The following is a 23,003-nucleotide window of genomic DNA, read 5'->3' as shown; positions in this document are numbered from 1 at the left end:
GTGTAGGTTGCAGACGTGGCTCAGATCCCGCGTTGCTGTGGCTCTGGCGTAGGCCAGTGGCTACAGCTCCGATTCAACCCCTAGCCTGGGAACCTCCATATGCCTCGGGAGCGGTCCAAGAAATAGCAACAACAACAACAAAAAGACAAAAAGACAAAAAAAATAAAATAAATAAACAAAAATAAATTAAAAAAAAAAAAAAAAGAATCATCTCCTCCTCTCACTTCCCCCAGGACTTTGGTTTGCACCTCCCTACAACACTGAGTATATGGCCTGTCTCCCCTGGAACACAGGAGGTGCTAAGGAAATGTAGGTGGAAGAATGAATAGTGGATAACATCTTCTGCTCATGACACAGAGAGACCCATAACTCTGGGTACAGAGATGGAGTTGGAAAGAAGCTTTCAAGTCAGATTAAGGTTCAAATCCCATCTCCACCACTTGCAGTTGTGCGACCCTGGGTAACCTATTTAACTTTTCTAAGCCTTTTCTCTCATCTGTGAGATGGGGATAATAATACCTACTTTGTGGAGTCATGGGGGGAGATTAGAAATAATATATTCAAAGCATTTGTCATGGCACCTGGCAGTGGCATAAGCACTCAATAAATGGTAGCAGCAGATTTAATGACTATTCACTGATTTGCAGTTAGCAAAAATTTAGAGCTGTCTAATAAAAGGAGAATGCTTAAGTAAATTATGGCACATCCACTTGTAACATCACGCAGGAAAGTAAAATGATGATTATGAAGATGAGGCAGCAACAGGGAAAATGCTTATGACGTGAAATGGAAAAAGCAGAGCCCCAAATTGGGTATTCACTCTGATTACAAGTGTATGAAAAAAACATAAGAACATTTAAAAAACTAGAAGGAAATATAGCAGCAGGAGACTGATGCTTATGTTCGGGTGGGTGACGGATTTTTTTTTCCCTGTAATTTGCCTGTATTATCTTTATAATTAAAACCATGATTTATTTTTAGAAAAAGGCTATGAAGTAAAATAAAATTAATTAATACGTTTTTTAAAAGGGAAAAAAAAATGCAGATTGCCCCAGGCTGCTGCGGGGCTCTGTGGGGGGGTAGGGTCTGGCCCCCCCCCCGCCCCCCGACACACACTCACCCCGCTGATGTCTTCTTCAGCTTGGCGCAGAGTAGGACGTCTGTGAAGAGGAAGACGTGCCGCAGCTTCCGGGAACTCTCCGACACTTCCACCAAGAAGCCGTCCTTCACCAGCTGCCGCGTCTGCGGGAGACGGCACACCCACCCCCAGCTGCTCAGGGGCAGTCAGCCCAGGCCCCAGCCTGCACCCATCCAGCTGCGGGGGTGGGGGCTCAGGGAGGGACAGTGGTGCCCGGTGGTTGAGAGCAACGGCTTTGGAGTCACGCGCATGGGCTAAATCAGATTTGCAACTTCCTGGTTGCGATGTGGAGGCAGGTTCCTTGACTTCTCTGAGCCTCAATCTTAGCATCTATAAAATGGGGGTAATGATACCCCACAAGAGGGGAGTCGCGGTGCGTGTGAAACAGCACTGTGCCTGGCCATGTAACATGGGATCAACAGGTGGCAGCTCCCCACGTTCCTGCTGCTCTCAACAGCTCACCCCTGGATGGACCCACCCGGATCCTGAATACCCTCACCCACCCCACCCCAGAAAGCCCCTAACCCTGCCTCGTTTCAGCTGAACCTTGACCTGCACACCCACTCGGGCTGGTTTACACGGCCTCTGAGTGGATTCTTCAAGCAGCCCCCAGGCGGGTGGGAGGCCCTGGGCCCCCCTCTGGGGGATCACTGGAGTGTCCTGGGGAAGCTGTTGCCGTCTCTAGCCCGGGCTCTGACTGGTCCAGAGTACTGGCTCCATGCGAACTTGCAGAGACGCTCCCGGGGCCTGCGTGCTTCTCTGGGGCTGTCAGTCTGTCCCGGGCCTCCCTATATTATACGCCACGTGACCTACACACGCTGCTCTATGTAGGTGAGCATGGAGCAAGGATATAGGGACAATGATCTGACACTGGCCGTGCTCTAAGGCTGCTGGAGATCTTTTCAGATGTCCCCAGAGTCAAAGAAACTAGTGACATTCCAGGGTTTGCAAACCAGGGCTGGCAGCTGCGTGCGCCCAGGGACGGCGCTCTCCGCCCATTAGTCACTCTCCAGAACCTGCCCCTCGTTATCTCCCTCCCCAGGAGACACTGGAGGCTCGTATGTAACAAAGAAACATAAAGCCACCCAGCCTTCACTCCTAAATGTCATTTCATCACCTCTCTTGGACAGGAAGCCCCGTATGTGGGCCAGGCTGCTGACCCATTCAGGTCACTGTCCCTCTGATTCTTCAAACTGCTTCCACTCACGGAGCTACCCCCACCTTGCCACCGAAACAGGTCCCCAGGGAGCTGGAGCTGCTGAACCCCATCCCAGTGCCCACCTGGGACAGTCTGGCCACCTGGGAGCCTCAGTCTCCTCTCCCTCAGGCTCCCCAAGCTCTCTCAGCCTGACTCATTATCTTCTAGGGGACCCTGAGGACATCATACCGCCCAGTGCGGGGGTGGGGGGTTTGCATGCAAGAACGAGCTGGCCTGAGCCCTGGCACAGGGGTTAGCACACGAGGCTTGCAGACGGTACCTCCAGCTGAAAGACCCAGTTCTGACACTTACGGCCCAGAGACCTTATGTAGGAGGCCTGGGGAGACTCTCAGGCCTCAGTTTCCTCTCTGCCCCAGTGGAATGTTAGGAAGATTAATGAGACGCCAGACTTCAAGTTGTCAGCCCAGGACCCAGAGGCCTCTCTCTGGCTGGGAATAAGGGATCCGGGCTGGAGAGTCACTGGGCACAGGGCGGCGGGTGCAGGAGGGAGCCTGGGTGCGAGGCTACGCTGGGTCCTGAGCTCACCTCCCCCTTGGGGGTTGTGACTGCAGTCCGGCGGGGGTCAATGTCCTCATTGATGCTGGACAGGAAGTTCTGTGAGATGCGGAGGGCATCCTGGAGCAGTGGGTAGTCTGGGTGGTCCACGGGGGTGTGCTTCAGTAGGTCCTGGGAAGGACGGGGTTGTCAGTTGGGGGAGCAGTGCTGGGGCTTAGTGAGAAGCATCCTTGCTAAGAGAATGCCTAGGGACCCAGACTCTAACCTGGTCATGCCTGCAAAACCTGAACTGAAGATTAGGGTCAGAGCCGCGGGGGTGAAGGCAGTGGCCCCTTTATCCCTGCTGCACTCATTACTCTTCCCCCTGGTGGCGCAGGTCAGGTGGAGTCTCATCTCCCCAAGCAGTTGGGGGAGACACTCCTCTTGTCACCTCACAGCTGCTCCAAGGACACTGGAGACCTTCAGGCCAGGGATGGGGAGGCAGCAAGCACCTGCCTCCTAGGGAGCATCTGGCCCAAAGTCAAGCTTAGGAGCCAAGCTATTTTTAGCCCTGGCCCCATCAGCACAGTCATCACTGGCCAGGCAGGTACAATCAGGGGCCAGGGACCCTCTACCCAACTCCCCAGATGTTCTTGGCGACTCTAGCGCCTGCCCACCCTAGGCTCAGCCCCCTACCCCACTCCTAACCCTCCCTGGCCATTCACGGGGGAGACACTCACATGTAGGACCAGGGTGCTCCTGGTGACCCGGTCAATGGGTTTGTAGAGCAGAGCTGTCGGGGGTGGGGAAGGAGAAAGGACAGATGAAACACAGGGAGCAGCTTGAGACCTTAGGGACCAGCCTCATCCCCCGGCCCAAAGCCCTCCGCTGCCTGGGTGCCCACTTGCAGGAGGCCAATGTGGGTTCCACAGCAATCCACACCTCCATTCTCATCCCAGGGCAGGCCAGACAACGCCAAAAGGCAGACACACAGCTCTGGTGGCCCAGGCCCCCTTCCACCCCCTCTTCCTCTCCTGTCCCAGCAGACATGATGTCTTTGAGGGCCATCCACCTCCCAGGCCTGTCCATCCCTGACCAGGCTCAAAGCAGACACAGATGCCCCTCTGTACCCTCCACGCTGAATCACACAGCCTTACCCCGAGGAGCTCCGACACGCGGGGGGGTCACCCTGGGACCCCAGAATGCAGGAAGGAGACTCTGCTTTTCCGGGGTGGCAGCCCCCCCATGCTCCATCATTCTCATGTCCCTCCGGTCCAAGGTTGGCATTGCCAGCTGGAAACTGCACGCTTCTTTCTGACCCACACAGCTGGCCTCATCTCCCTGAAGCAGACCCCCCTCCATGCCCTCAACCCCAGACAGACAAGGACAGGTTGAGGGGCAGGGGGGCACAGAAAGGCTCCACAGAAAGGCTGTGTTCTCAAGCTGAGGGGACAAAGACTTCCTAAAGGAATTCAGGTGGTGCTTCCAGTATGAGAGCCCATGAGAAGAATGGGAAACACAAGCTCAGCAGGGTCCCCACTGGCCACATCCCTCAGTGACTAGGACAGCAAATGAGGGTGGCTGGGATTCAGCAGGGACAGGTGGAAGAGGCAGCTGGCTGACCAACACTCCCCACACAGCTCCTGTGAGCAGCTGTGCCCGGCCCCTCCCAGCAAGGGCGGTTCAGCTCTGCACCTGCACCTGGACGCCTCTGTCCATGGGGCCATGACCTCTGCCCTCCTGCTAAGAGGCAGGACAATGGTCTGGGGGGAGGACCCTAGAGTGGGTATCCCACAGGCCCAGGCTGTGACAGGTCCCAGAACTGACACTCAGGCCCTAGCCAGCCACCAAACCAAAGAGTTCCCCCAAAGACCTAGAAAGAAATACCCTGCGTGTTGCTAACTGGACACCTGAGGGAACCATCTGCTGCCTGCAGGGAAGACGCAGTCTCAGTGGCGTGCCCCGAGCCTCATCTGCGGGTTGTGCTTGGCTGCCCATCAGGATCACCGGGGAGCGTGGATCCAAATGCCTGTTTCCCCCGCACCCATCAACTAACCAGCAAGCTCTGCTGGGCAGAACCCGGGCATTAGCATTTTTTAAAAGCTCCTTTGCTGACTCTTATATGTCAAGTGATGGTTGAAAACCACTGCTTTATGCAGACACACCTCCCATGTTTATTATGGGAGCCATCTCTTAACTTAGCAATTTCTAGAGACCCTCGGCATGGGCTACGGGAGCTAGGAGGGAGAGGACCAGGTCTGGGGTATCCTGGGACAGGGAGGACACAGCCCAGTTACCAGCTCAGGACAGGGCCAGTTCTGTGGCTGTCTTGGACACCCACCTGTGGCTCAGCTCATCTGCGGGGGGCAAAATCACAACCTGCGAACCCCAGACACCCAGAGAAAGCGCAGATTCAGCAGACACCTGCCAGGGCAGGCCCCCGAGTTCCAGCCCAGGGAAATCTGATACTGCAGTGTCAGCTCCCTCCACCCCTCTGTCGGGTCCCAGGAGGAAGAGGTTTCTGACTAAGCTCTGAGTTCTGCACAAATGGCAGGTTGGGTTTCAGAGGGGTTATTAATATGCCTACGGTCACCTCAAGAGTCCACTTGATTGTGGCTGTGGAGCGAGTCCGCAGGCATCAGCCCCAGGTGGGGGAGGGTCAGGCGGGAGCGAGGCCAGGGCAGGGAGAGGGCCGTGGGGCCAAGGTCAGACATGGGGGGAAGAAGGGCAGCCCTGAGGTTCGCGCACCTCATGGGACCCGCACACCTGCTTCCCCCGAAAATGCAGGGTGAAGAGCCCTCTTTCTGCCCTCACCTGCTCCAGGGCTCCAGCAGGCTGGCCTGCTTCCTCCTCTGCTTCACCCCCGCTCCCCACGCCTCACCAGGTGGCTCCTGTTTCTGGGACAGGCACCATTCATCAAGTTGCAGTGCCTGTCTCTCCCCCTCCTCCAGAAAGCCTTCCCCCGACCAGGACGTTCACAAGCCACACTCCCGGGGCCGGGAAGTCAAACCACAACATCAGCAAGCTGGTCTTGCTCTAGTTTGCCAGGCACCTACTCTGAGTTCAATGGCGCGGTTTTACATGCGCTCTTTCCTTAATCGAGAGGGAAGCAAAAGCTCGCTGGTCTTCGGGAGGATTCTGGGAAAGATTTGGCGCCAAGGAGCAGGTGAGCTGGCCTTTGCACCCCCACTGTGTTTGGCACAGCGCCCTGCAGAGTGGGCGCTCAGCAGACGGCTGTTAGGGCTGACAACTGCAGAGTGAGCCCCAAGTTGCACAGTCTCCCTGGGACCCAGAACCAGCACCCCTTGGAGGGGTGGAGAAGATTCTAAACAGTGTGGTCAGCGGGTCCTTCGCTCCCGACCCCTCACTTTGAAGCTGACTGCATCGCAGGGACCAAAGAAACCCTCAACTCCAGGTCCCAGGCCTGTGTCACTAAAACTAAGCTTCCCTTTGGGGGAGAAAGAGGAAGCAAAGAGCCGATCGCTTCCTCTTTGGAGGAGAGTTGAGACTTGACCGACTCCTAGGCCAGACCAAACAGGGGATTTCTCCTCGGATCTTGAAACAGGCCAGGTTCAAGTCCAGCTCTCCTCCTGAGCCCAGCCTGACAAAATCTGGGCTGAGGGGCGGGGCTGCAGGGCAGCCTCTGCCCAGTGGCAAGAGTTCCCACAGTTGCTCTGCTGGGACAGCCAGAGGGGGCGACCTTGGGGGCTACCTCCATCATGAGCAGTCCTCAATGCAGGACAGCAGGGCGGCCTCCGAGAAGAGCCCGGGAAACCTCAGCATCGCTCCAGCAGCAAGCTGCCACCCCCCTCTGTTCAGCCTTCAATAAGGAGCTCCAGGTTACCACGGAGATGGAAAGCAAAGTGAGGGAGAGGGGCGCAGAGACGAACGCCCCGTGGGAGGGAAGAAGGTCCTGAATCTAGCCACCTGCTGCAGCGGCTCCGAGAAGCTGGCCTGGGGGCAACACTGGACCCTTATGCCCCTGCCAAAGGCAGCTTGGGTCATTCCTAAGGCACCACTTGCCACGGGAGGCAGGGCGCACCAGCTTCTGCACGCCGCCTTGCCTAGGCCCGTGTCCTCCTCCTCTGAGCAAGAGCGTGCCTGACAGCATGAGCCTGTCCCAGGACCCTCCTCCCGGAAGGAGCTGTAGAGGGTGCTCGGCGCGCCTTCCCACCCCCCACAGTGCGGTGGGTGTGTGACCTTCACAAGGCAGCAGCCTGCCACGCCCCCCTCGCCCACCAGCATCCACTGCTGACCTTCTGCCAAGACCTCAGTTTGAGGGTCTCCAGCGGCTAGAAACGAACCCCCTGGGAGGCACCCAATTCCGTCCTGCTCTCCCAACCCCGTCCATGCTCTCCCGCCGCCGTCACAGGGGAGAGAGTGAAGCAGCATCTGCGTGCGGAGCACACAATACCCTGGCTGCTCAACCTCCTCTCCTCTCTCTGGAAACAAAGAGACTCCCAACTTCTCCCTCCAGCCGGGGCTGGTGCCCTCCCAGTCCAAGGCACTGCTGTCCTGACCATCTGTCACTCTGCCACTGGCCCCTGCTGACCCATCTCCGGCCCCAGGGTGGCCACACCTGCAGGTCCAGGCTTGTCACTTTCACTCCTCAACAGCCTCTCCAGGAAGTTGCCCACAGCCTCTCAAGCAAAGCCACTAATTCCCCACAGATCCTTGAGGGGTACCTGGACCCTCCTCGCCTGGTCCCCCATTTCCAAGTGGCCCTGTGCCGAGGGGCCCCCAGACTTCAACTCCAGGCTGGAAGCTGGCCGGCACGGGGGTTAACACAGATCCAGCCACGTGTCCCCCTCCCTGCCTTGATGGCCAGGTCTCAGCCCCTCCAGCCAGCCCCCTGGGGTGAAGACACCACCTCCCGTGACAGGGGGGCCTGGGTTACCATAGGTGCAGTTACAGCAGAAGCGAATGATGAGGAGAATTTCCATGGCAGCCTCCGTCCCCGCGGCAGGAGCGTGCGGCCATCGCTCCCGGCTCCCCAGATCCCATCAGCAGCCCGGCCACCCAGCCACCTTCCCGGCTGCCTGCCGCTGCACAGCCTCCAGAATCCAGCAGCCGCTTCTGAGTGCTCCTCTAGCAAGGGGGCGGGGGGCGGGGAGGGCGGCGCGTGGAGGGGGAGGAGGAGGAGGAGGAGGGAGCGAGCCGCCTGCTGGCATCCTGAGGAGGAGCACGTTTGTAGCTGGCCAGCTGCCTGGGGACAGAGGCTGGCTTCCTCGCATGCACGCGCTCACACACTCGCACGTGCGCGTGCACACACGCAAGCAGGGCCCCGGAGTCCGCAAAGCCAGACAAAGGAAGGTGACTGCAATCCAACCCGTTCCCCAAAGTACCTTCCATTGTGACTGACGTGTGGCTGTCCTTGGAGTCCTTGGGACCTTTCACTTTGAGTTCCTGCCAAACAGAGGAGAGGAATCACTACCTGGCCCATCCCCTGGGCCTCCCCACGCCCCATCGTGCACACAGCGGGAAGCGGGGCTTAAACCCAGAGTGTACAGAGAAGAGAGACAAAGACAAGGCTGGGGCCTCCTTCTGCCTCTCGGCCTCCAGGGTCCCCAGGCCACACCCATCATCTCTGGAGCCTCGTGGGGTCCAGTGGCTGGTATAGGCAGGAAGGAGGGACTCCCAGTACCAGAGAGGACCGTGATCAGGGTGCCCCTCAGACCCATCCCTGGCCACTCTCGGGGCTTCCAGAGGATGAGTGCTGCAAGAGTGGACCCACCCGCAAGCCCCCGGCAGCAGCCACTACTTAGAGGTCTGCACACACCAGCCCAGGGCACACAGGGTTTTAGGGGAGAAGCCCCAGGGCACCAGCTGGTCCTGGGGCACAAGCAGCCCTTGAAATAAGAATTGAGGGGTCCAACACACCTGCATGGGGCAGGGTGGCGTGGAGCAGGGAGCCACGCTCTACCTGCTCCATATGGAGAGGGACCCAGCCAGCCGCCAGCTCCACCTGCACACCCCACCCACCGCACCTGGGCTGGGCACCCAAGAGGAAACTGCAAGGAAGGAAGAGGCCACGGCCCTCCTGGACGCCATGCCAAGGGACAGGGAGTGAGTGCTGGAAACAGACCCCAGGGACGGCTTATCAGATCCTAACCTCTTTTATCTGCCTTTAGAGACAGAGGCTCCAGTGCAAGCCCTGGCCAAAGGACCACTGGAACACAACCCCACTTGGAGGGCTGAGTGCTCCAAGGGGGCTGTCAGCAGGGAGGCAGGATGAGGTGAGGCCAAGGTCAGGTACCAGGTGAGGTTGCCTGCTGTGCCTGGAAGGAAACACCCAGGCGGCGGGAGCCCCATATTCCCTACTCCTGCCTCAAGCTCTTTCTAGACAGAGGAAACCCCCAGGGACTGAGCTTGGGGCGTGGGGGGCGGGGAAGGGGGGTTACTCAGCTTCTCAAGGCTGTGTCCCTGGCTGGTGTCTGGGTTCCCAGCTTTAGGGAGCTTTTTTCCCCATGTCCCCCTCCAGCGCAGCCAGAGGGATGAAATCACTCTGCCGCAGAGCAGAAGGGCCTAATTGCAGTAATTAAGTGGCAGCACCAGTAGGAAGTGACTGTGTCCGCGCATGAGTCAGGGTGAGAAGCCACTGGCAGGTGGCCACGGGCCTTGCTCTGCCCTTGGGACCGACCGGCTTTGCCAGGGGCTTGGGGATGGGCGCAGGCATTTCTGCCCACCACAGAGAACAGGCAGTCAGCACAGGCTCAGAGGAGAACCCCTGCTCTCTGGACCACACAAGACCTGGGCACCCCAGCAGCCTTGGCAGGGCCACTCTGAACACAGACTGGGGAAGACAATTTATCCCCAGGGAGGGCTGGGAGCCAGAGAGGGACACCCTTTCTCCAGCCTCCTTACTCCACGTAGAGGAACCTTCCCACCGCTCACTCCACTCCGTCCTCCCAGGCTGACGGTGACTCACTGGATCCCTGAGCTTGGTAGAGGAAATGGAGCCCAGCCCTTCTCTCTCGGCCCCCAGCAGATGTGTCTGAACGTGGAGGGGAAGTGTTAGCAAGGCCAGTGTGGCCGCAGAGCCATGTCCCCGTTCTTCCAATCCGGCTTTTACTAGTAATCGAGCTGACATTTTCATCTCTGTCTGCCCGACTCCTAGGCTGCCTCTGGGCTGATTCCAAACTTGGGTCTGACCCCTAACCCCAGGAGTTTCATGAAGACTACCCTGCATCTCACCAACTTTCTGGCATTGGAGCTGAGGGAGAAAGCAAAGGATTGAGAGGGGCCTGGAAGGCAGGACGTCCAAAACCACAGAAGGTTCCCCTTCCCTGGAACCACAAGTTCTCCTGCCCTGAGCTTGGTGCCGGGTTCTGTGACCGCGCAGCCAGAGACTTAGGGGTGTCACTGAGATCTTTTTGGCTAAAGGGTGGAGCTGGGCTCCTGTAGGGTCCTAGAACTCCTTCTTGCAATGTCCCAGACAGCAGGGCCAACGGCAGGCAGTGAAGCATCTTTGCCCTGCAGAGGAGGATAGTGGGAAGGCTTGGCATGTTTCCAGCCAGAGGGTCTGGGGCTTCTTCTGCACATAAGGGCTCCCCGTCCTCTCTCTTTGGGATTGTGAGGATCTTAAAAGACCACCCGGTCCGGACTGCCTCAGGTCTCCTGACTATAAACATCACCTGGGGAAGCTGGTTAACATACAGTGGCCAGTGGGTTAAGGATCTGGTGTCATCAACGCTGCAGCAGCCCGGGTCACTGCTGTGGCATGGGTTTGATCCCTGGCCCAGGAACTTCCACACGCTGCAGGCATGGCCAAAAAAACCCCCCAAAACAAAAAACACCACACTCCGGGGTTCCACGCCAACCCTTCTGAATTAAAGCTCCAAGGACAGTACCTGGGGATCTGCATTCTTTTTTGGTTTTGGTTTTTGGTTTTCAGGGCCACACCCGTGGCATACGGAAGTTCCCAGGCTGGTGGGTGAGTGGGAGCTATAACTGCCAGCCTATGCCACGGCCACAGCGACGGAGGATCTGAGCCTCGACTGGGGGACCTACACCAGAGCTAACAGCAACGCCGGATCCTTAACCCACTGAGCAGGGCCAGGGATTGAACCTGAGTCCTCATGGATACTAGTCGGGTTCGCTGAGCCACGATGGGAACTTTAAGATCTTCCTTTTATACAGTGCCCCTGGTGGTTCTTGTCAAGCAAGCTTGGGATGAGCTAGAAAAACCCAGACGCCTCGTTCTACAGAAGAGGAAGTAAGTCCAAGAGAAGGGAAGCGACTTGCTTAAGGTCACTACAGTGTGGGAGAACGCTGCCTTTTTTCTTTTCTTTCTCGCCCCCCTGTTCGAACACAGAATAATAAAATCACATACAAATCGATATTCTTGTATCAAGAGGAAAAATGTCAAGTGCAAGAAAGCCAATGTCAGGCTAGGTGTTACCCATCAGGGGAGCTGTTTTCCTCACTGGCAAGCAAGGGGGAAGAGATCCAAAGGCTGGAGGCTCTGAGCAACCCCCAAAACCCCATGTCGTCAGGGTGGCTGTGCAGGGAACAGCCCACCTCAGAGATCTTCTGGAATTGGTTGTTGGACTGGCTGCACTTCTCAGCTGTCTCCAGAGCGACTTTATAGTTATCCACAAATGCTTTGTACACACCAAGCTGGCTGGCCTGCAAGGAGAAGAGAGGAGAGAGAGAGAGGAGGGCAGGAGTGGGATGGGGAAAGAGGATTAATGAATGGATGAAAGCATAACCAGAGCACCTGGAGCTCCCTTAGCACTCAGAACCTTTAACTCAGTCCAAATGGCTAGCTGGGAGCAAAGGGAAAAGGCAGGATGAACATACTACAGCATCCCTTTGAACTTGACAGTTTCCATGGAAACTGGCTCAGCCAATAAGGTTAACAAGGGGGTATTGGGGGTTGGGGGAGTAGGGCAGGGCCTTTGTTGGCATGCAAAAACTCAGCTCATCTCAGCTTTTGGCTTTATTTAGCATCATCAAAGTGTCGCACAGTTTGAAGCCCTTAATGCCTCACTCGTCTTTCATATCCTGGAATTAACTGAAGCAGGGAGACAGGGAGCGGGATGGGCACATGTGGCCTGCTCAGTGCCCCTCGCTGAGTGCGGGGCACAGCATTTAAAGATGCAGTCCCCACTTCCCTTGGCCTCTTGGCCCCTGTCCCTGCTTCCTCAGCCTCCAAGGAGCCATACTGCACATTCCCATGTCCCTCCGAACCTAACACAAAGCTTTCCATGGTTCAGGACCACAGAGAAGCCCCGCCTCCTCGGGGAGTCAGAGCAGATACCAACTGCAAAAGGGGAAACCAAGGCTCATTAATTCAATTCTTCAAATATTTATGGAAAGCGTTCTCTGTGCTGTGCATGTGCATTTCCTCTTAAAGGAGCAAAGGGTGGAAATGCAAATTAAATGAGGTACTATTTGATACCCATCCATCTGGTCAAAATTTAAAAGTCTAATGATATTAAGGGTTGGAAAGAATGTAGGGAAATAGGAACTTTTGCAGACGGCTTGTGGGGATGTAAATTAGTACAATTATTTGGCGAGTAATTTGTCAATAACGAAATTGAAAATATGCACAGCTCAGCATACTACTTCTACATACAAACCCCAGAGCTGTGCTGTCCAATACAGGAGCCACGGGCTACATGGGGATACTGAGCATCTCAGATTCGGCTTGTCCAAGCTGAGATGTGCTGTGAGTGTAAAACACACACTGGACTTCAGAGGCTCAATATGCAGAAGAGAAGGTAAATTATCTGATTAATTTAAAATCTTGATTACATTTTGAAATGATAATATCTTGCACCTACTGGGCTAAACAAAATATATTCTCAGCATTAATATCACTTGCTTATTTTTACTCAAACAATGTGGCCACTAGAATTTTTTTTTTTTTTTTTTTTTTTTTTTGTCTTTTTAGGGCTGCACCTGCAGCATATGGAAGTTCCTAGGCTGGGGTCAAATTGGAGGTGCAGCCGCGCGCCACAGCCACAGCCACAGCAATGTGGGATCTGAGCCGCCTCTGTGACCTACATCACAGCTCACGGCAACGCCAGATCCCTAACCCACTGATTGAGGCCAGGGATCGAACCTGCAACCTCATGGTTCCTAGTCAGATTCGCTTCTACTTTGCCATGATGGGAACTCCTCAAAGTCACAGGTTTAACCTGTGGCAGAGCCGGGATTCACACCTAGCTATGACTTGGCTAGAGAAGCTATAGGCACCTCTGCTACACGGGTGCCCCTCAGGACAGAAGCCTCGGGCCCTTGATGTCTATTCAATGCGCTTCCAAGTTCTCCCTGGCCCCAGGGGTCAAGGGCAGGTTGCACTCATTCGCCTATTCACTCACTCAACTCATTCATTCAAATTGAAGAAAATACAGTCTGTTCTCCCAGGGCATCTCTGCATCCTCACCGACACTAGTTAGGTTCGTTAACTACTGAGCCACAACGGGAACTCCCCCACCAGAAAAAAATTATCTATGTGGCCTGCACTGTATATGTACTGGAAAGCACTGCTCTAGAGAAACTTGCATATTTGTGTTCACAAGGAAATTGCACAAGAGTATTTACCCTCCTCGTTCTCTTGTGGAAAGAGTGGAAACAAATAGGGAAACATACACACACTGCAGTTAAAATGAATGAACTAGATCTTTGTGCAGCAGCACTGACAAGTTTCAAAATGAATGATGGTTAAAATTGCAAAATTTGTAAGATAGGATATATATACACACTTATATGCACTTTAAATGTACATTTGGTACCATAAAAAGATACAGATCTGTGGCAACAACACAAACTGCAGCCTAGAGGCTACACACCAAATTCATGCCAGCATCTGCTCAGAGGTTGAGTGGAAGGGCAAGGGGAAAGGCAGAGACTGGCTCCTCATCTGCAATGCTTTTTTTTTTTTTTTTTTTTTTTTGTCTTTTTTGCCATTTCTTGAGCCGCTCCCAAGGCATATGGAGGTTCCCAGGCTAGGGGTCAAATTGCAGTTGTAGCCACCGGCCTACGCCACAGCCACAGCAACGCGGGATCCAAGCCACGTCAGCGACCTACACCACAGCTCACGGCAACACCGGATCGCTAACCCACTGAGCAAGGGCAGGGATCGAACCCACAACCTCATGGTTCCTAGTTGGATTTGTTAACCACTGCGCCACAACGGGAACTTCCTGCAATGCTTTATTTTCTTGATTAAAAAGTCTTTCTGGAGTTCCCGTTGTGGCTTAGTGGTTAATGAATCTGACTAGCATCCAGGAGGACGCAGGTTCAATCCCTGGCCTTGCTCAGTGGGTTAAGGATCTGGCACTGCTGTGAGCTGTGGTGCAGGTCACAGACAAGGCTTGGATCCTGCATTGCTGTGGCTGTGGTATAGGCTGGCAGCTACAGCTCCAATTTGATCCGTAGCCTGGGAACTTCCATACGCTTAGGGTGAGGCCCTAAAAAGCAGAAAAAAAACCAAAAAACAGTCTTTCTGTATATCTTCAGGGCTTAGTATCTGTTAATTCTGGAGGTGAGTGCACAGCTGTTTGCTACATTATTCTCTAGATTTTCCGGTTAATATTTTTTTCGATGCAGTAGCAAGGGGGTTCAGTTGCTACTATGGGGCTTCTACCCACAAAGGTGCCAGAGGAAGTGGGCTGCCCTGGAGCCCCGCCCTGGACCACTGTGCTTTCTGCAGAATCTGTGTGCTCTTCAAGGACCCAAAGAGGTGGGTCCGGGGGCGGGGGCGGGGGGGAATGGCCTGGAGCCACCCAGGCAAGAGACAGAGCCCAAGGGTACTGGCAGGTGGGGCCGAGGAAAGCCAGACAGAAAATCAGAACTGGGACGTTTGCAAAGAAGCCAGGGCCAGAGCCATGGGTCCAATTTTTTTTTTTTTTTTTTTCTTTTTAATGGTTGCACTTGTGGCATATGGAGGTTCCCAGGACAGGGGTCAAATCAGAGCTGTAGCCGCTGGCCTACACCACAGCCACAATGGCAGATCCGAGCCATGTCTGTGACCTACAGCCACAGTAATGCAGGATCCTTAACCCACTTAGTGAGACCAGGGATTGAACCTGCAACCTCATGGTTACCAGTCAGATTTGTTTCTGCTGGACCACGACGGGAACTCCTTTTTTTTTGCTTTTTATGGTCACACTTGTGGCATATGGAAGTTCTCAGGCTAGGGGTCAAAATGGAGCTATAGAGGCTGGCCTACGCCACAGCCACAGAAACGCCAGATCTGAGCCAAGTCTGCGACTTACACCACAGCTTATGGCAACGCTGGATCCTTAACCCACTGAGCCAGGACAGGGATGGAACCCATATCCTCATGGATACTCGTGAGCCACAATGTGAACTCTCAAACTTTTCAGAAAGGAAAATCCCAGGTGGGAAGGGCGGGAAGGGACGGAGTTTGATTCCTCTTCCGGGGGCAAACTGGCCCCCTGGTGTCCCGAGCTATGGGGCCTGTGCTAGACAGCTGTCTCCTAAACCAAAGTGAAAATGGCTGCTATTCTTCTAGGTACACGCTCTCCTTGTTCCCTGTCCCAAGAAAAGGCTAAAGGCTAATTGCCCAGGGTGGGGTGCTTCCTACTCTAAGGAGTAGCCAGGAGTGAGCCAGAAGCAGGAACCTCCTGGGCAGAAGGCCGGGGTGCAGGGGTCACCAGCCATCCCAGGCACTGCCCTCTTCATGGAGCAGCCTTGTCTGCAGGGCCCAAGGCCTGGCCTGCCAGGGCTGCTAACGAGGAAGCGGAGGTTGCCTAGAAACAGCAGCTTGGCGCTGGGGTGATCTCATAAAACAAATAACAGAGATGCTAATTCCCTTCTCTCAGTAATGGATAATCAAATACCCGGAGACCAGCTGAAAATAAACTGCCTCCAGATGCCTGGCCTGCCCTGGCCTCCTCCCAGGCCTGTAGCTCCGGGGGCTTCAGATAGCAGTTCATGATGCGGGGGGAGGGCTGGGGAAGGCAAGTTCACAACCAAGCCAGTGGGGCTCAGACCAGAAGGGGGGACCCTGGTGAGAGCAGGGTCTGAAGGACAAAGATAAACTGGGACCACCTTGCCACTCTGCTCCGGGCTATTCGCCCTCCTAACCACCTGCCCCCTCCCGCCAAGCTTTGCTCTCATCTGCCCTCCTGAGGGCGAAGGAGAGGCTGCTCCCCGCAAGCCAATCGGGTCAGGCCTCTGGGACCAGGTGTCCAGCATCCTGAACTGGGGTCACCACTCTGGGGCTGCCAGAGCCAGAAGCGTGGGGGGGTTCCTGTACAACAACACCTCGTCCTAATAATAATAATAGCAGTAATAACAGTAATAACAGTAAGGATAATGGCTATTAAGCATTTACTAATTTACTGTATTTCAGGTCCTATTCCAAGCACTTTTCAGATATTAACTCACTTAGTCCTCAAAACCATCCAGTGAGGTAAATGCTCTAATTACCCTTGGTTTTACACAAGAAGCAGCTGAGTCAGGAGAGGTTGGGTAAGCTGCCCACAGGTTTTGGTTTTGGTTTTTTTTAAGGGCTGCCGCCAGGCAATATGAAAACTCCCAGGCTAGGGGTCGAATTGGAGCTACAGCTGCCGGCCTACACTACAGCCACAGCAATGCAGGATCCGAGCCATGTCTGTGATTTACACCATAGTTCATGGCAACACCGGATCTTTAATCCACTGAGCGAGGCCAGGGATCGAACTCGCAACCTCATGGTTCCTAGTCAGATTCATTTCTACTTCCTCAAAGTCACAGGTCTAACCTGTGGCAGAGCTGGGATTCACACCCAGCTATGACTTGGCTGGAGAAGCTGTGGGCACCTCTGCTACACGGGTGCCCCTCAGGACAGAAGCCTCGGGCCCTTGATGTCTATTCCATGCGCTTCCAAGTTCTCCCTGGCCCCAGGGGTCAAGGGCAGGGCACACTCATTCGCCTATTCATTCACTCGCTCACTCACCCACCAACCCACTCATTCGTTCAAATTGAAGAAAATACAGTCTGTTCTCCCAGAGCTTATGGTTTTGGGGAGACAGGCAGTTTGGTGTGTATGGAGAGGGTAAGCACAGGGGCTGCATTCCAGGGGCTGCGGAAGGCTTCTCTGCTTCTAAACTGAACACTGACCAGACAAGCCAATCAAGACGGAGCAGGACATTTCAGGCAGCTAGACCCTCAGGTACAGAGAGGCCAAGAAGGCCTGCAGTGAAAATTGAGACCAGAAAGTTCAGGGTTGGGGGCCCAGAAAGTGAAGGAGGCAGTAGCCAGAGGCCAGGGGTAGCCAGAGGCCAGCATGCAAAGGGTTTCCTAAGCCACTCCTTGGAGCTTGGTTTATATCCAATGGGCAAGGGGGGGCCCCTGAAGGGATGTGAGCAGGAGAGAAGCGAAGCCCAGTCAGGAGTCAGGTCTCCTGCTGCCCCGTAGAGGTGGAAGCCACCTGAGAGGCCAGCCTGGAGGCAGCAGCCACTTATGAGGCCAGAGCAGGGATCCAGGTGAGGGCGCCAGAGCGGGTGGAGAGAAGGAGGCTGTGAGCTTTAAAGACGTGGATTCCAGGAGTTCCCGTCGTGGCGCAGTGGTTAACGAATCCGACTAGGAACCATGAGGTTGCGGGTTCGGTCCCTGCCCTTGCTCAGTGGGTTAACGATCCGGCGTTGCCGTGAGCTGTGGTGTAGGTTGCAGACGCGGCTCGGATCCTGTGTTGCTGTGGCTCTGGTGTAGGCCGGTGGCCACGGCTCCGATTCGACCCCTAGCCTGGGAACCTCCATGTGCCGCAGGAGCGGCCCAAGAAATAGCAAAAAGACAAAAAAAAAAAAAAAAAAAAAGACGTGGACTCCATGGGATGCAGGGAGGCGGAAAGCGGGGTGGGAGGGAGGTGCCAAGGATGAGTCCCAGGGAGTCATGGATGGATGGCAGATGGGGTGTGGCCGCAGTCACTGACACAGAGGCAGGAAAAAGAGCAAAGCGCTTCAAAGCTCTTTGAAGATGCTGAGCTTATGGCCCAGGAATATCCAAGCAAGAGTTCTCTCCAGGGAAAGAAGAGTAGGGGGCTGGTAATGCAAACTGGTACAACTGCTGTGGGAAACAGCATGGAGGGTCCTCAGAAAACTAAATATAGAACCACCATATGACCCAGCAATCCCACTCCCGGGCACATATCCTGACAAAACATTCATTCAAAAAGATACATGCACCCCCCTGTTCACAGAAGCACTACTCACAACAGCCAAGGCATGGAAACAACCTAAATGTCCATCGACAGATGAATGGATTAAGAAGATGGGGCACATATACACAAAGGAATACTACGCTGCCATAAACAGGACAAAATAATGCTATGTGTAGCAACATGGATGCAACTAGAGATTCTCATACTAAGTAAGTCAGAAAAAGAAAGGCACATACCATATGATATCACTTATATATGGAATCTCAAATATGGCAAAAATGATCCTATCTACAAAACAGATAGATTATGGCCATGGAGAACAGACTTGCGGTTGCCGGGAGGGCAGGGAGGGGGGAGGGAGGTGGGAGGAAGTGGGATGGATGGGGAGTTTGGGGTTTGTGGATGCAAACTGTTTCATGTGGAAGGGAAGGGCAGTGGGGTCCCGCTGTACAGCACAGGGAACCGTGTATGACTGGGTCAGTCACTTTGCTGTACAACAGAAATTGAAGAAACACTGTATCAACTACACTGTCATAAAAAAAAAGGTGACGACTACAACGAGTAGGAGCCTGTCCATTCAGTGGGTCTCACCACTGTAGGCGAGAAAAAGTGGAGCCACTGCCCCCTGCCCCCACCACTCACACCCGGAGGTTAAGGCTAGTGACTCCTGGGCTGGCAGGAGTTATGGGGGGAGAGCTGAGTGAGGGCCCTGTAGGTCTAACCAGGGGTCCTTGGGGGACCTGGCCAGAGATAGACAAGGAGCTGAAGGACAGGGTGTCACAGAAGCGCGGGAGCTAGCTCATCTGGTGAGCTTTTTTGCACGTTAATTCCACCTCCTTCCTTCTCCCCCCCTGCAATGGTGGGGGGGGGGTCTGGGCTCCTGGTGCTTCCTGTCCAGGGTCCTCAGCAGAGGACTGCTGGCTGACACAGTCTCCCACCCAACTGACTGTATCACGTCATAGGCGGCACAGAGGTGCAGCAAGTACCTGAGGCCGCAGGTGAGCAGTCCCTTCCATCCACCTGGCACTGCCCCTCTGTCAGCTGAGGGATGGGGGCTCTGAAGCCCATCAGGGAAGCCTTTGGTCCAGCTCTGGCAACCCCTTGCTGAGAAATGATGCCCTAGGAGGGGCACCTACGCACACAGGGTGTCTCCAGTGGCCCTAGGCGCACTCGGGCTTCACCAGGGGAGGCCAGGAGTTGAGGCACCAGGCCCAGGTTTCCCATAAGGCAGAGCCCAGAGGGCTGGGGCTGACTGGTCCTCTCCCAACACCAGCAGCTCCACTGAGGCCCCAGATGAGGACCCTCCATCCAGGGGAGACTCACCAGCTTCTGGAAGAGGTGGCCCATGGTGACCTGGCTGTCCCACTGCTGCACCTTGGGGCAGAGGTTGTCATAGAACTCCTTGTGGATCTCGTAGATGTCCTGGATCTTATAGAAGATGGTCTCGATCTGTTGGATGGTGAGCACGGGCTGGGAGGTGGTGGCTGTGGCCTTCAGGGGTTTCATGGGCTGGGAGAGAGGAGGAAGAAGGAGCGGAGGTGAGAGGCGAGTAAACCCGAGGGTCAGCAGGCTCAGGGCCCGGATAAGGCCTTCCTGCTGCCACAGCAAGGCCACCAAGGGCAGCACCTGACGAGTGGCTGGAATCAAGCAGCTGCTGTCACAGGCCCCAACAAACCACACACTACTGCAAGAAGAGGGAGCCTGATGGCCAGGGGCTGGTTCAGTGGTCCAGTTGGGCCCACGGGGTGGTTTCAGAACAGATTTATCCCACCCCGTGTCCCCCGAGGGGCCCCTGGCTCTCGGCCTGCACTGGGTTTGCTTGATGGTTTAACAGGATCCAGAGTTTTCTTCCAAAATGGCCTGATGCTCTGAGTCATAAACTCCCTTGTCCCACTTCAGGGGGGGAAGGAGGGTTGACTGGGAACTCAACCCCTCAGCTGTTCCCTTTCAAGAAACAGAATATGATTCTAGGACTTGGGGGTAGAATTTCTAAGGGAGCCAAACCAGCCTCAGCTGCACTGATATTTTAAGTTCCCATCATTTATTCCAGAGAGGGTGAGCAGGAGGCACACACACACTGTGCAAACCTCCTATGCCTGTGGCAGATATTGCTAAACGATCACAAGGATCTTTCTCGCTGAGCCTGGTTGGAGCCTCAGACTCTTTCTCAATGGCAAGGTTGACCAGCAAGATGAAACCTAGCTATCATCTCTTGTCCTCACTAAGATGCTCCAAGGCCTGCAGCTGGAGAGGGTGAGGTGACAGAAACTCAGTACCATCCCCAACACCTGCTGGGAGCTGAAGCCATCTCCTTAAAGCCCAGCATTAAAGGATAATGAGACTTGTGTCTTCAGTGTGATTTCTCTATTTTCTAAATCACCTCCAATGAGTAAATATTCATTTTATAATCAAGGGAAAAGAGCTATTAAAACTCACAGTCAAGGAGTTCCCATTGTAGCTCAGTGGGTTAAGGACTCGAGTTGTCTCTGTGAGGATGCGTGTTCAATCCCTGACCTTGCTCAGAGGGTTAAGGATCTGGCGTTGCTGCAAGCTGCATTGTAGTGCACGGATGCAACCCAGATCTGCTGTTGCTGTGACCACGGCAAAGACCGCAGATGCAGTTCTGACTGGACCCCTAAGCCCAGGAACTTGTGTATGCTGCAGGTGCGGCCATAAAAAGGAAAAATTCATTGTTGAAACAAACAAAAAAATGACACTGAAGGATAAGGAGCTCCGCCATGGCTGACCTTCCTAAAGCCCCAAAGATGCCCAGATTGTACTCCAAAGGCCCCCAGGGGAGAGTCTGGAAACCTGCCCCAGAGAGAAGTCACAGGGGGCGGGGGGAGTATATTCCTGGGCGAGAGAAGCCTGAGTCAGACACGGTTGGTGTTCTTCATCTACTGTGTAGGAAAGAGGCCTGTGACTTAGTCTGGGTCATTTTGGAGACCCAGGAGCAGAAGAGAGTAGGGACAGGTATGGGCTCACTGGAGCTGTTTCCCCATGTCTCGGGGGTTTAGATAGTGAGTCTTCTGACAGGCGAAGCATCCTAGCAGAGAACGGGCGACTCAGTGCTGGGCTACAGCGAACACCTGCACCGAGGGAGACCCAAGTTAATGCCGGCTCCTTCTGAGATAACCACCAGCTGGAGCTGGCTGCAACAGCCGAACCGCCCAGCCAAGCTTCGCTCTAGCCTCCCGTTGCCTCACTCTCACTGTGGCAGAGCCCATGTCCATCCACAAGGAAGGCCCCTCTACTCAAAAGCCCAGACAACACTCTGAGTTCTGGCTCCCTCATCCTCCCAGCTCTAAAAAGTTCAGATGTGGGAATTGCCTGGTGGCTTGGCAATGAACAATCCAGCGTTGTCACTGCTGTGGTGCAGGTTCAGTCCCTGGCTGGGGAACTTTTGCACGCCATGGTCATGGCCAAAAAAAATGAAAATAAAAAGTTCCGATGCAATGATGAAGGCAGGGAAAAAGACGAAGCTCTCCTTCTGACCTTCTTGGTGCTGGAATCAATGAGGCCTTAATGTCCAGCCCTTTGCTTGGGAAGCAGGATGGGATTCCACCTGGTGCAGGCCAGGCAGTGTGGGCCAGAGTCCCAATTCTGCCACTTCATAGCTGTGGGCAAATCACTTAGCATCTCTGGGCCTCAGCAGCGTTATTTGTAAATCTGGGATAACATTACCTTCCTAAGAACACTGATGGGAAGATCAAAAACCGTAATTTATATAAAATATTGAATATGTACCTGGCACACAGAAGGCAATCGATACATGTTAGCTGCTACTATTATTACTATTCACCCCACAAATAATGGACCGAGTGCCTAACTCGAGGCCAGAGCGGGGGTGGGAGGTATTCAGGGATTCACTGATCACTGCCCCTGTGGAGCCGTGCATCTGGGAGGGGAGCCAGACAGAACACCAGGAAACAATCACACACATGACGGCCCAAAAGTGCAATGAAGGAAATAAGACGGGGTCGTCCTGCTGAAGGACAGCTTCTCCAAGAAGGGGACACTGACCTGAAATGGGAGCATGGGACAAAGGGGACAGTATTCCTGGTCCCAAGGCGGGCATGGCTGGGGGAGGGAGAGGAGGAGCCGGAAGGAAGCCGGTGAGCCTGTGCCGCGGGCAGGGGGCTGGAGGGGTGAGCAGAGCCAGATCGCACAGGGGAAGGAATGCGGCTGCGAAGCCCATGCAGTGACCCGGCTTTCCCTGAGGGACTGAAGCAGGGGAATGCCGGGGTCTAATTTTCTCTTCAGGAGATTATTTTTATGACTCATGCTCCTTGTTCTGGAGAATGCTATAATCTATTTGGGTAACTGGACCAACACAAACGAAACAATTTAGTGGACAAAGCAAGATAGAGCTATTACTCAACGTGGACCGTAAATATCAACCAACTGGTCCCAAGGTCGTGCTGGTGCAGCCTGGAGAGAGCGGCACAGAGGAGGGGATGGGAGAGGGAAGATCTGAGCAGGTGGAGGGGCGGGGCCTGGGTGAGCCTGCCAGCGGGGGGACAGAGAGGAAACCAGTGTCCTCGCAACCCTGGGTGGGCCCCTCACTGGGCTCACGGCTCCCAGCACTCCGGGGAGGACACACAGCCGGCCCCCAGCATGGGCTAATTTATCCTTTTTACCTTGATCTCTCCAGGTCCAGGGGAGGGTCCAAGTGGCCACAGAGGCCCTGTCCCTGCCAGGGTACAACCCCTCCCCCACCGGGGGGGGGGAAATTAAAGGAAATAGGAGAACAGTCCTGGTGGAGGCGGCCGGGGGTGTGTGTGTCAGGATTTCTCAGAAGCTGCTGGGAAAGCACTCAAACCCACGCACAGACAGGACACCACTGCTCTGCTTCCTCCTCAGCTCCCACCGGCTGCAAAAGGGGAAGCCGCGCTCGCCAGGGCCCGGTCACATGGACAGGGCCTGTGCTCCAGGCATCACACAGTTCTCAGGACAAGGTAGGGGGCCTTTGGAGGAAGGGAAAGTGCTGGGTGCATGCCCTTGGCTGGCCTGAGACCCTTGAAGGCAGTTATTTTTATCTGGTGAGGTCCCAC

At 54.8% G+C, this 23,003-nt stretch overlaps 1 protein-coding gene across 4 annotated transcripts in view; it reads right to left on the bottom strand.

The window, feature by feature from the left end:
- Positions 1-23,003, bottom strand: part of ABR (ABR activator of RhoGEF and GTPase) — a 185,991-nt gene that overhangs the window by 47,799 nt on the left and 115,189 nt on the right. For all 4 annotated transcript variants that reach the window (NM_001435386.1, NM_001435388.1, NM_001435387.1 and 1 more), the window contains 6 exon segments: positions 1,121-1,242; positions 2,883-3,023; positions 3,572-3,624; positions 8,177-8,237; positions 11,352-11,459; positions 19,273-19,458. In NM_001435386.1, coding sequence (NP_001422315.1) covers positions 1,121-1,242; positions 2,883-3,023; positions 3,572-3,624; positions 8,177-8,237; positions 11,352-11,459; positions 19,273-19,458 — 671 coding nt within the window.

This window comes from Sus scrofa, chromosome 12 (assembly GCF_054392235.1).
Source record: "Sus scrofa isolate SSC_HxYL_T2T_F1_AM1 chromosome 12, Sscrofa_HxYL_maternal_Yorkshire_Landrace_v2.0, whole genome shotgun sequence".
NCBI lineage: Eukaryota > Metazoa > Chordata > Mammalia > Artiodactyla > Suidae > Sus > Sus scrofa.
The sequence above is the reverse complement of the archived record's forward strand: the minus strand, read 5'-3'. Positions and strand labels throughout refer to the sequence as shown.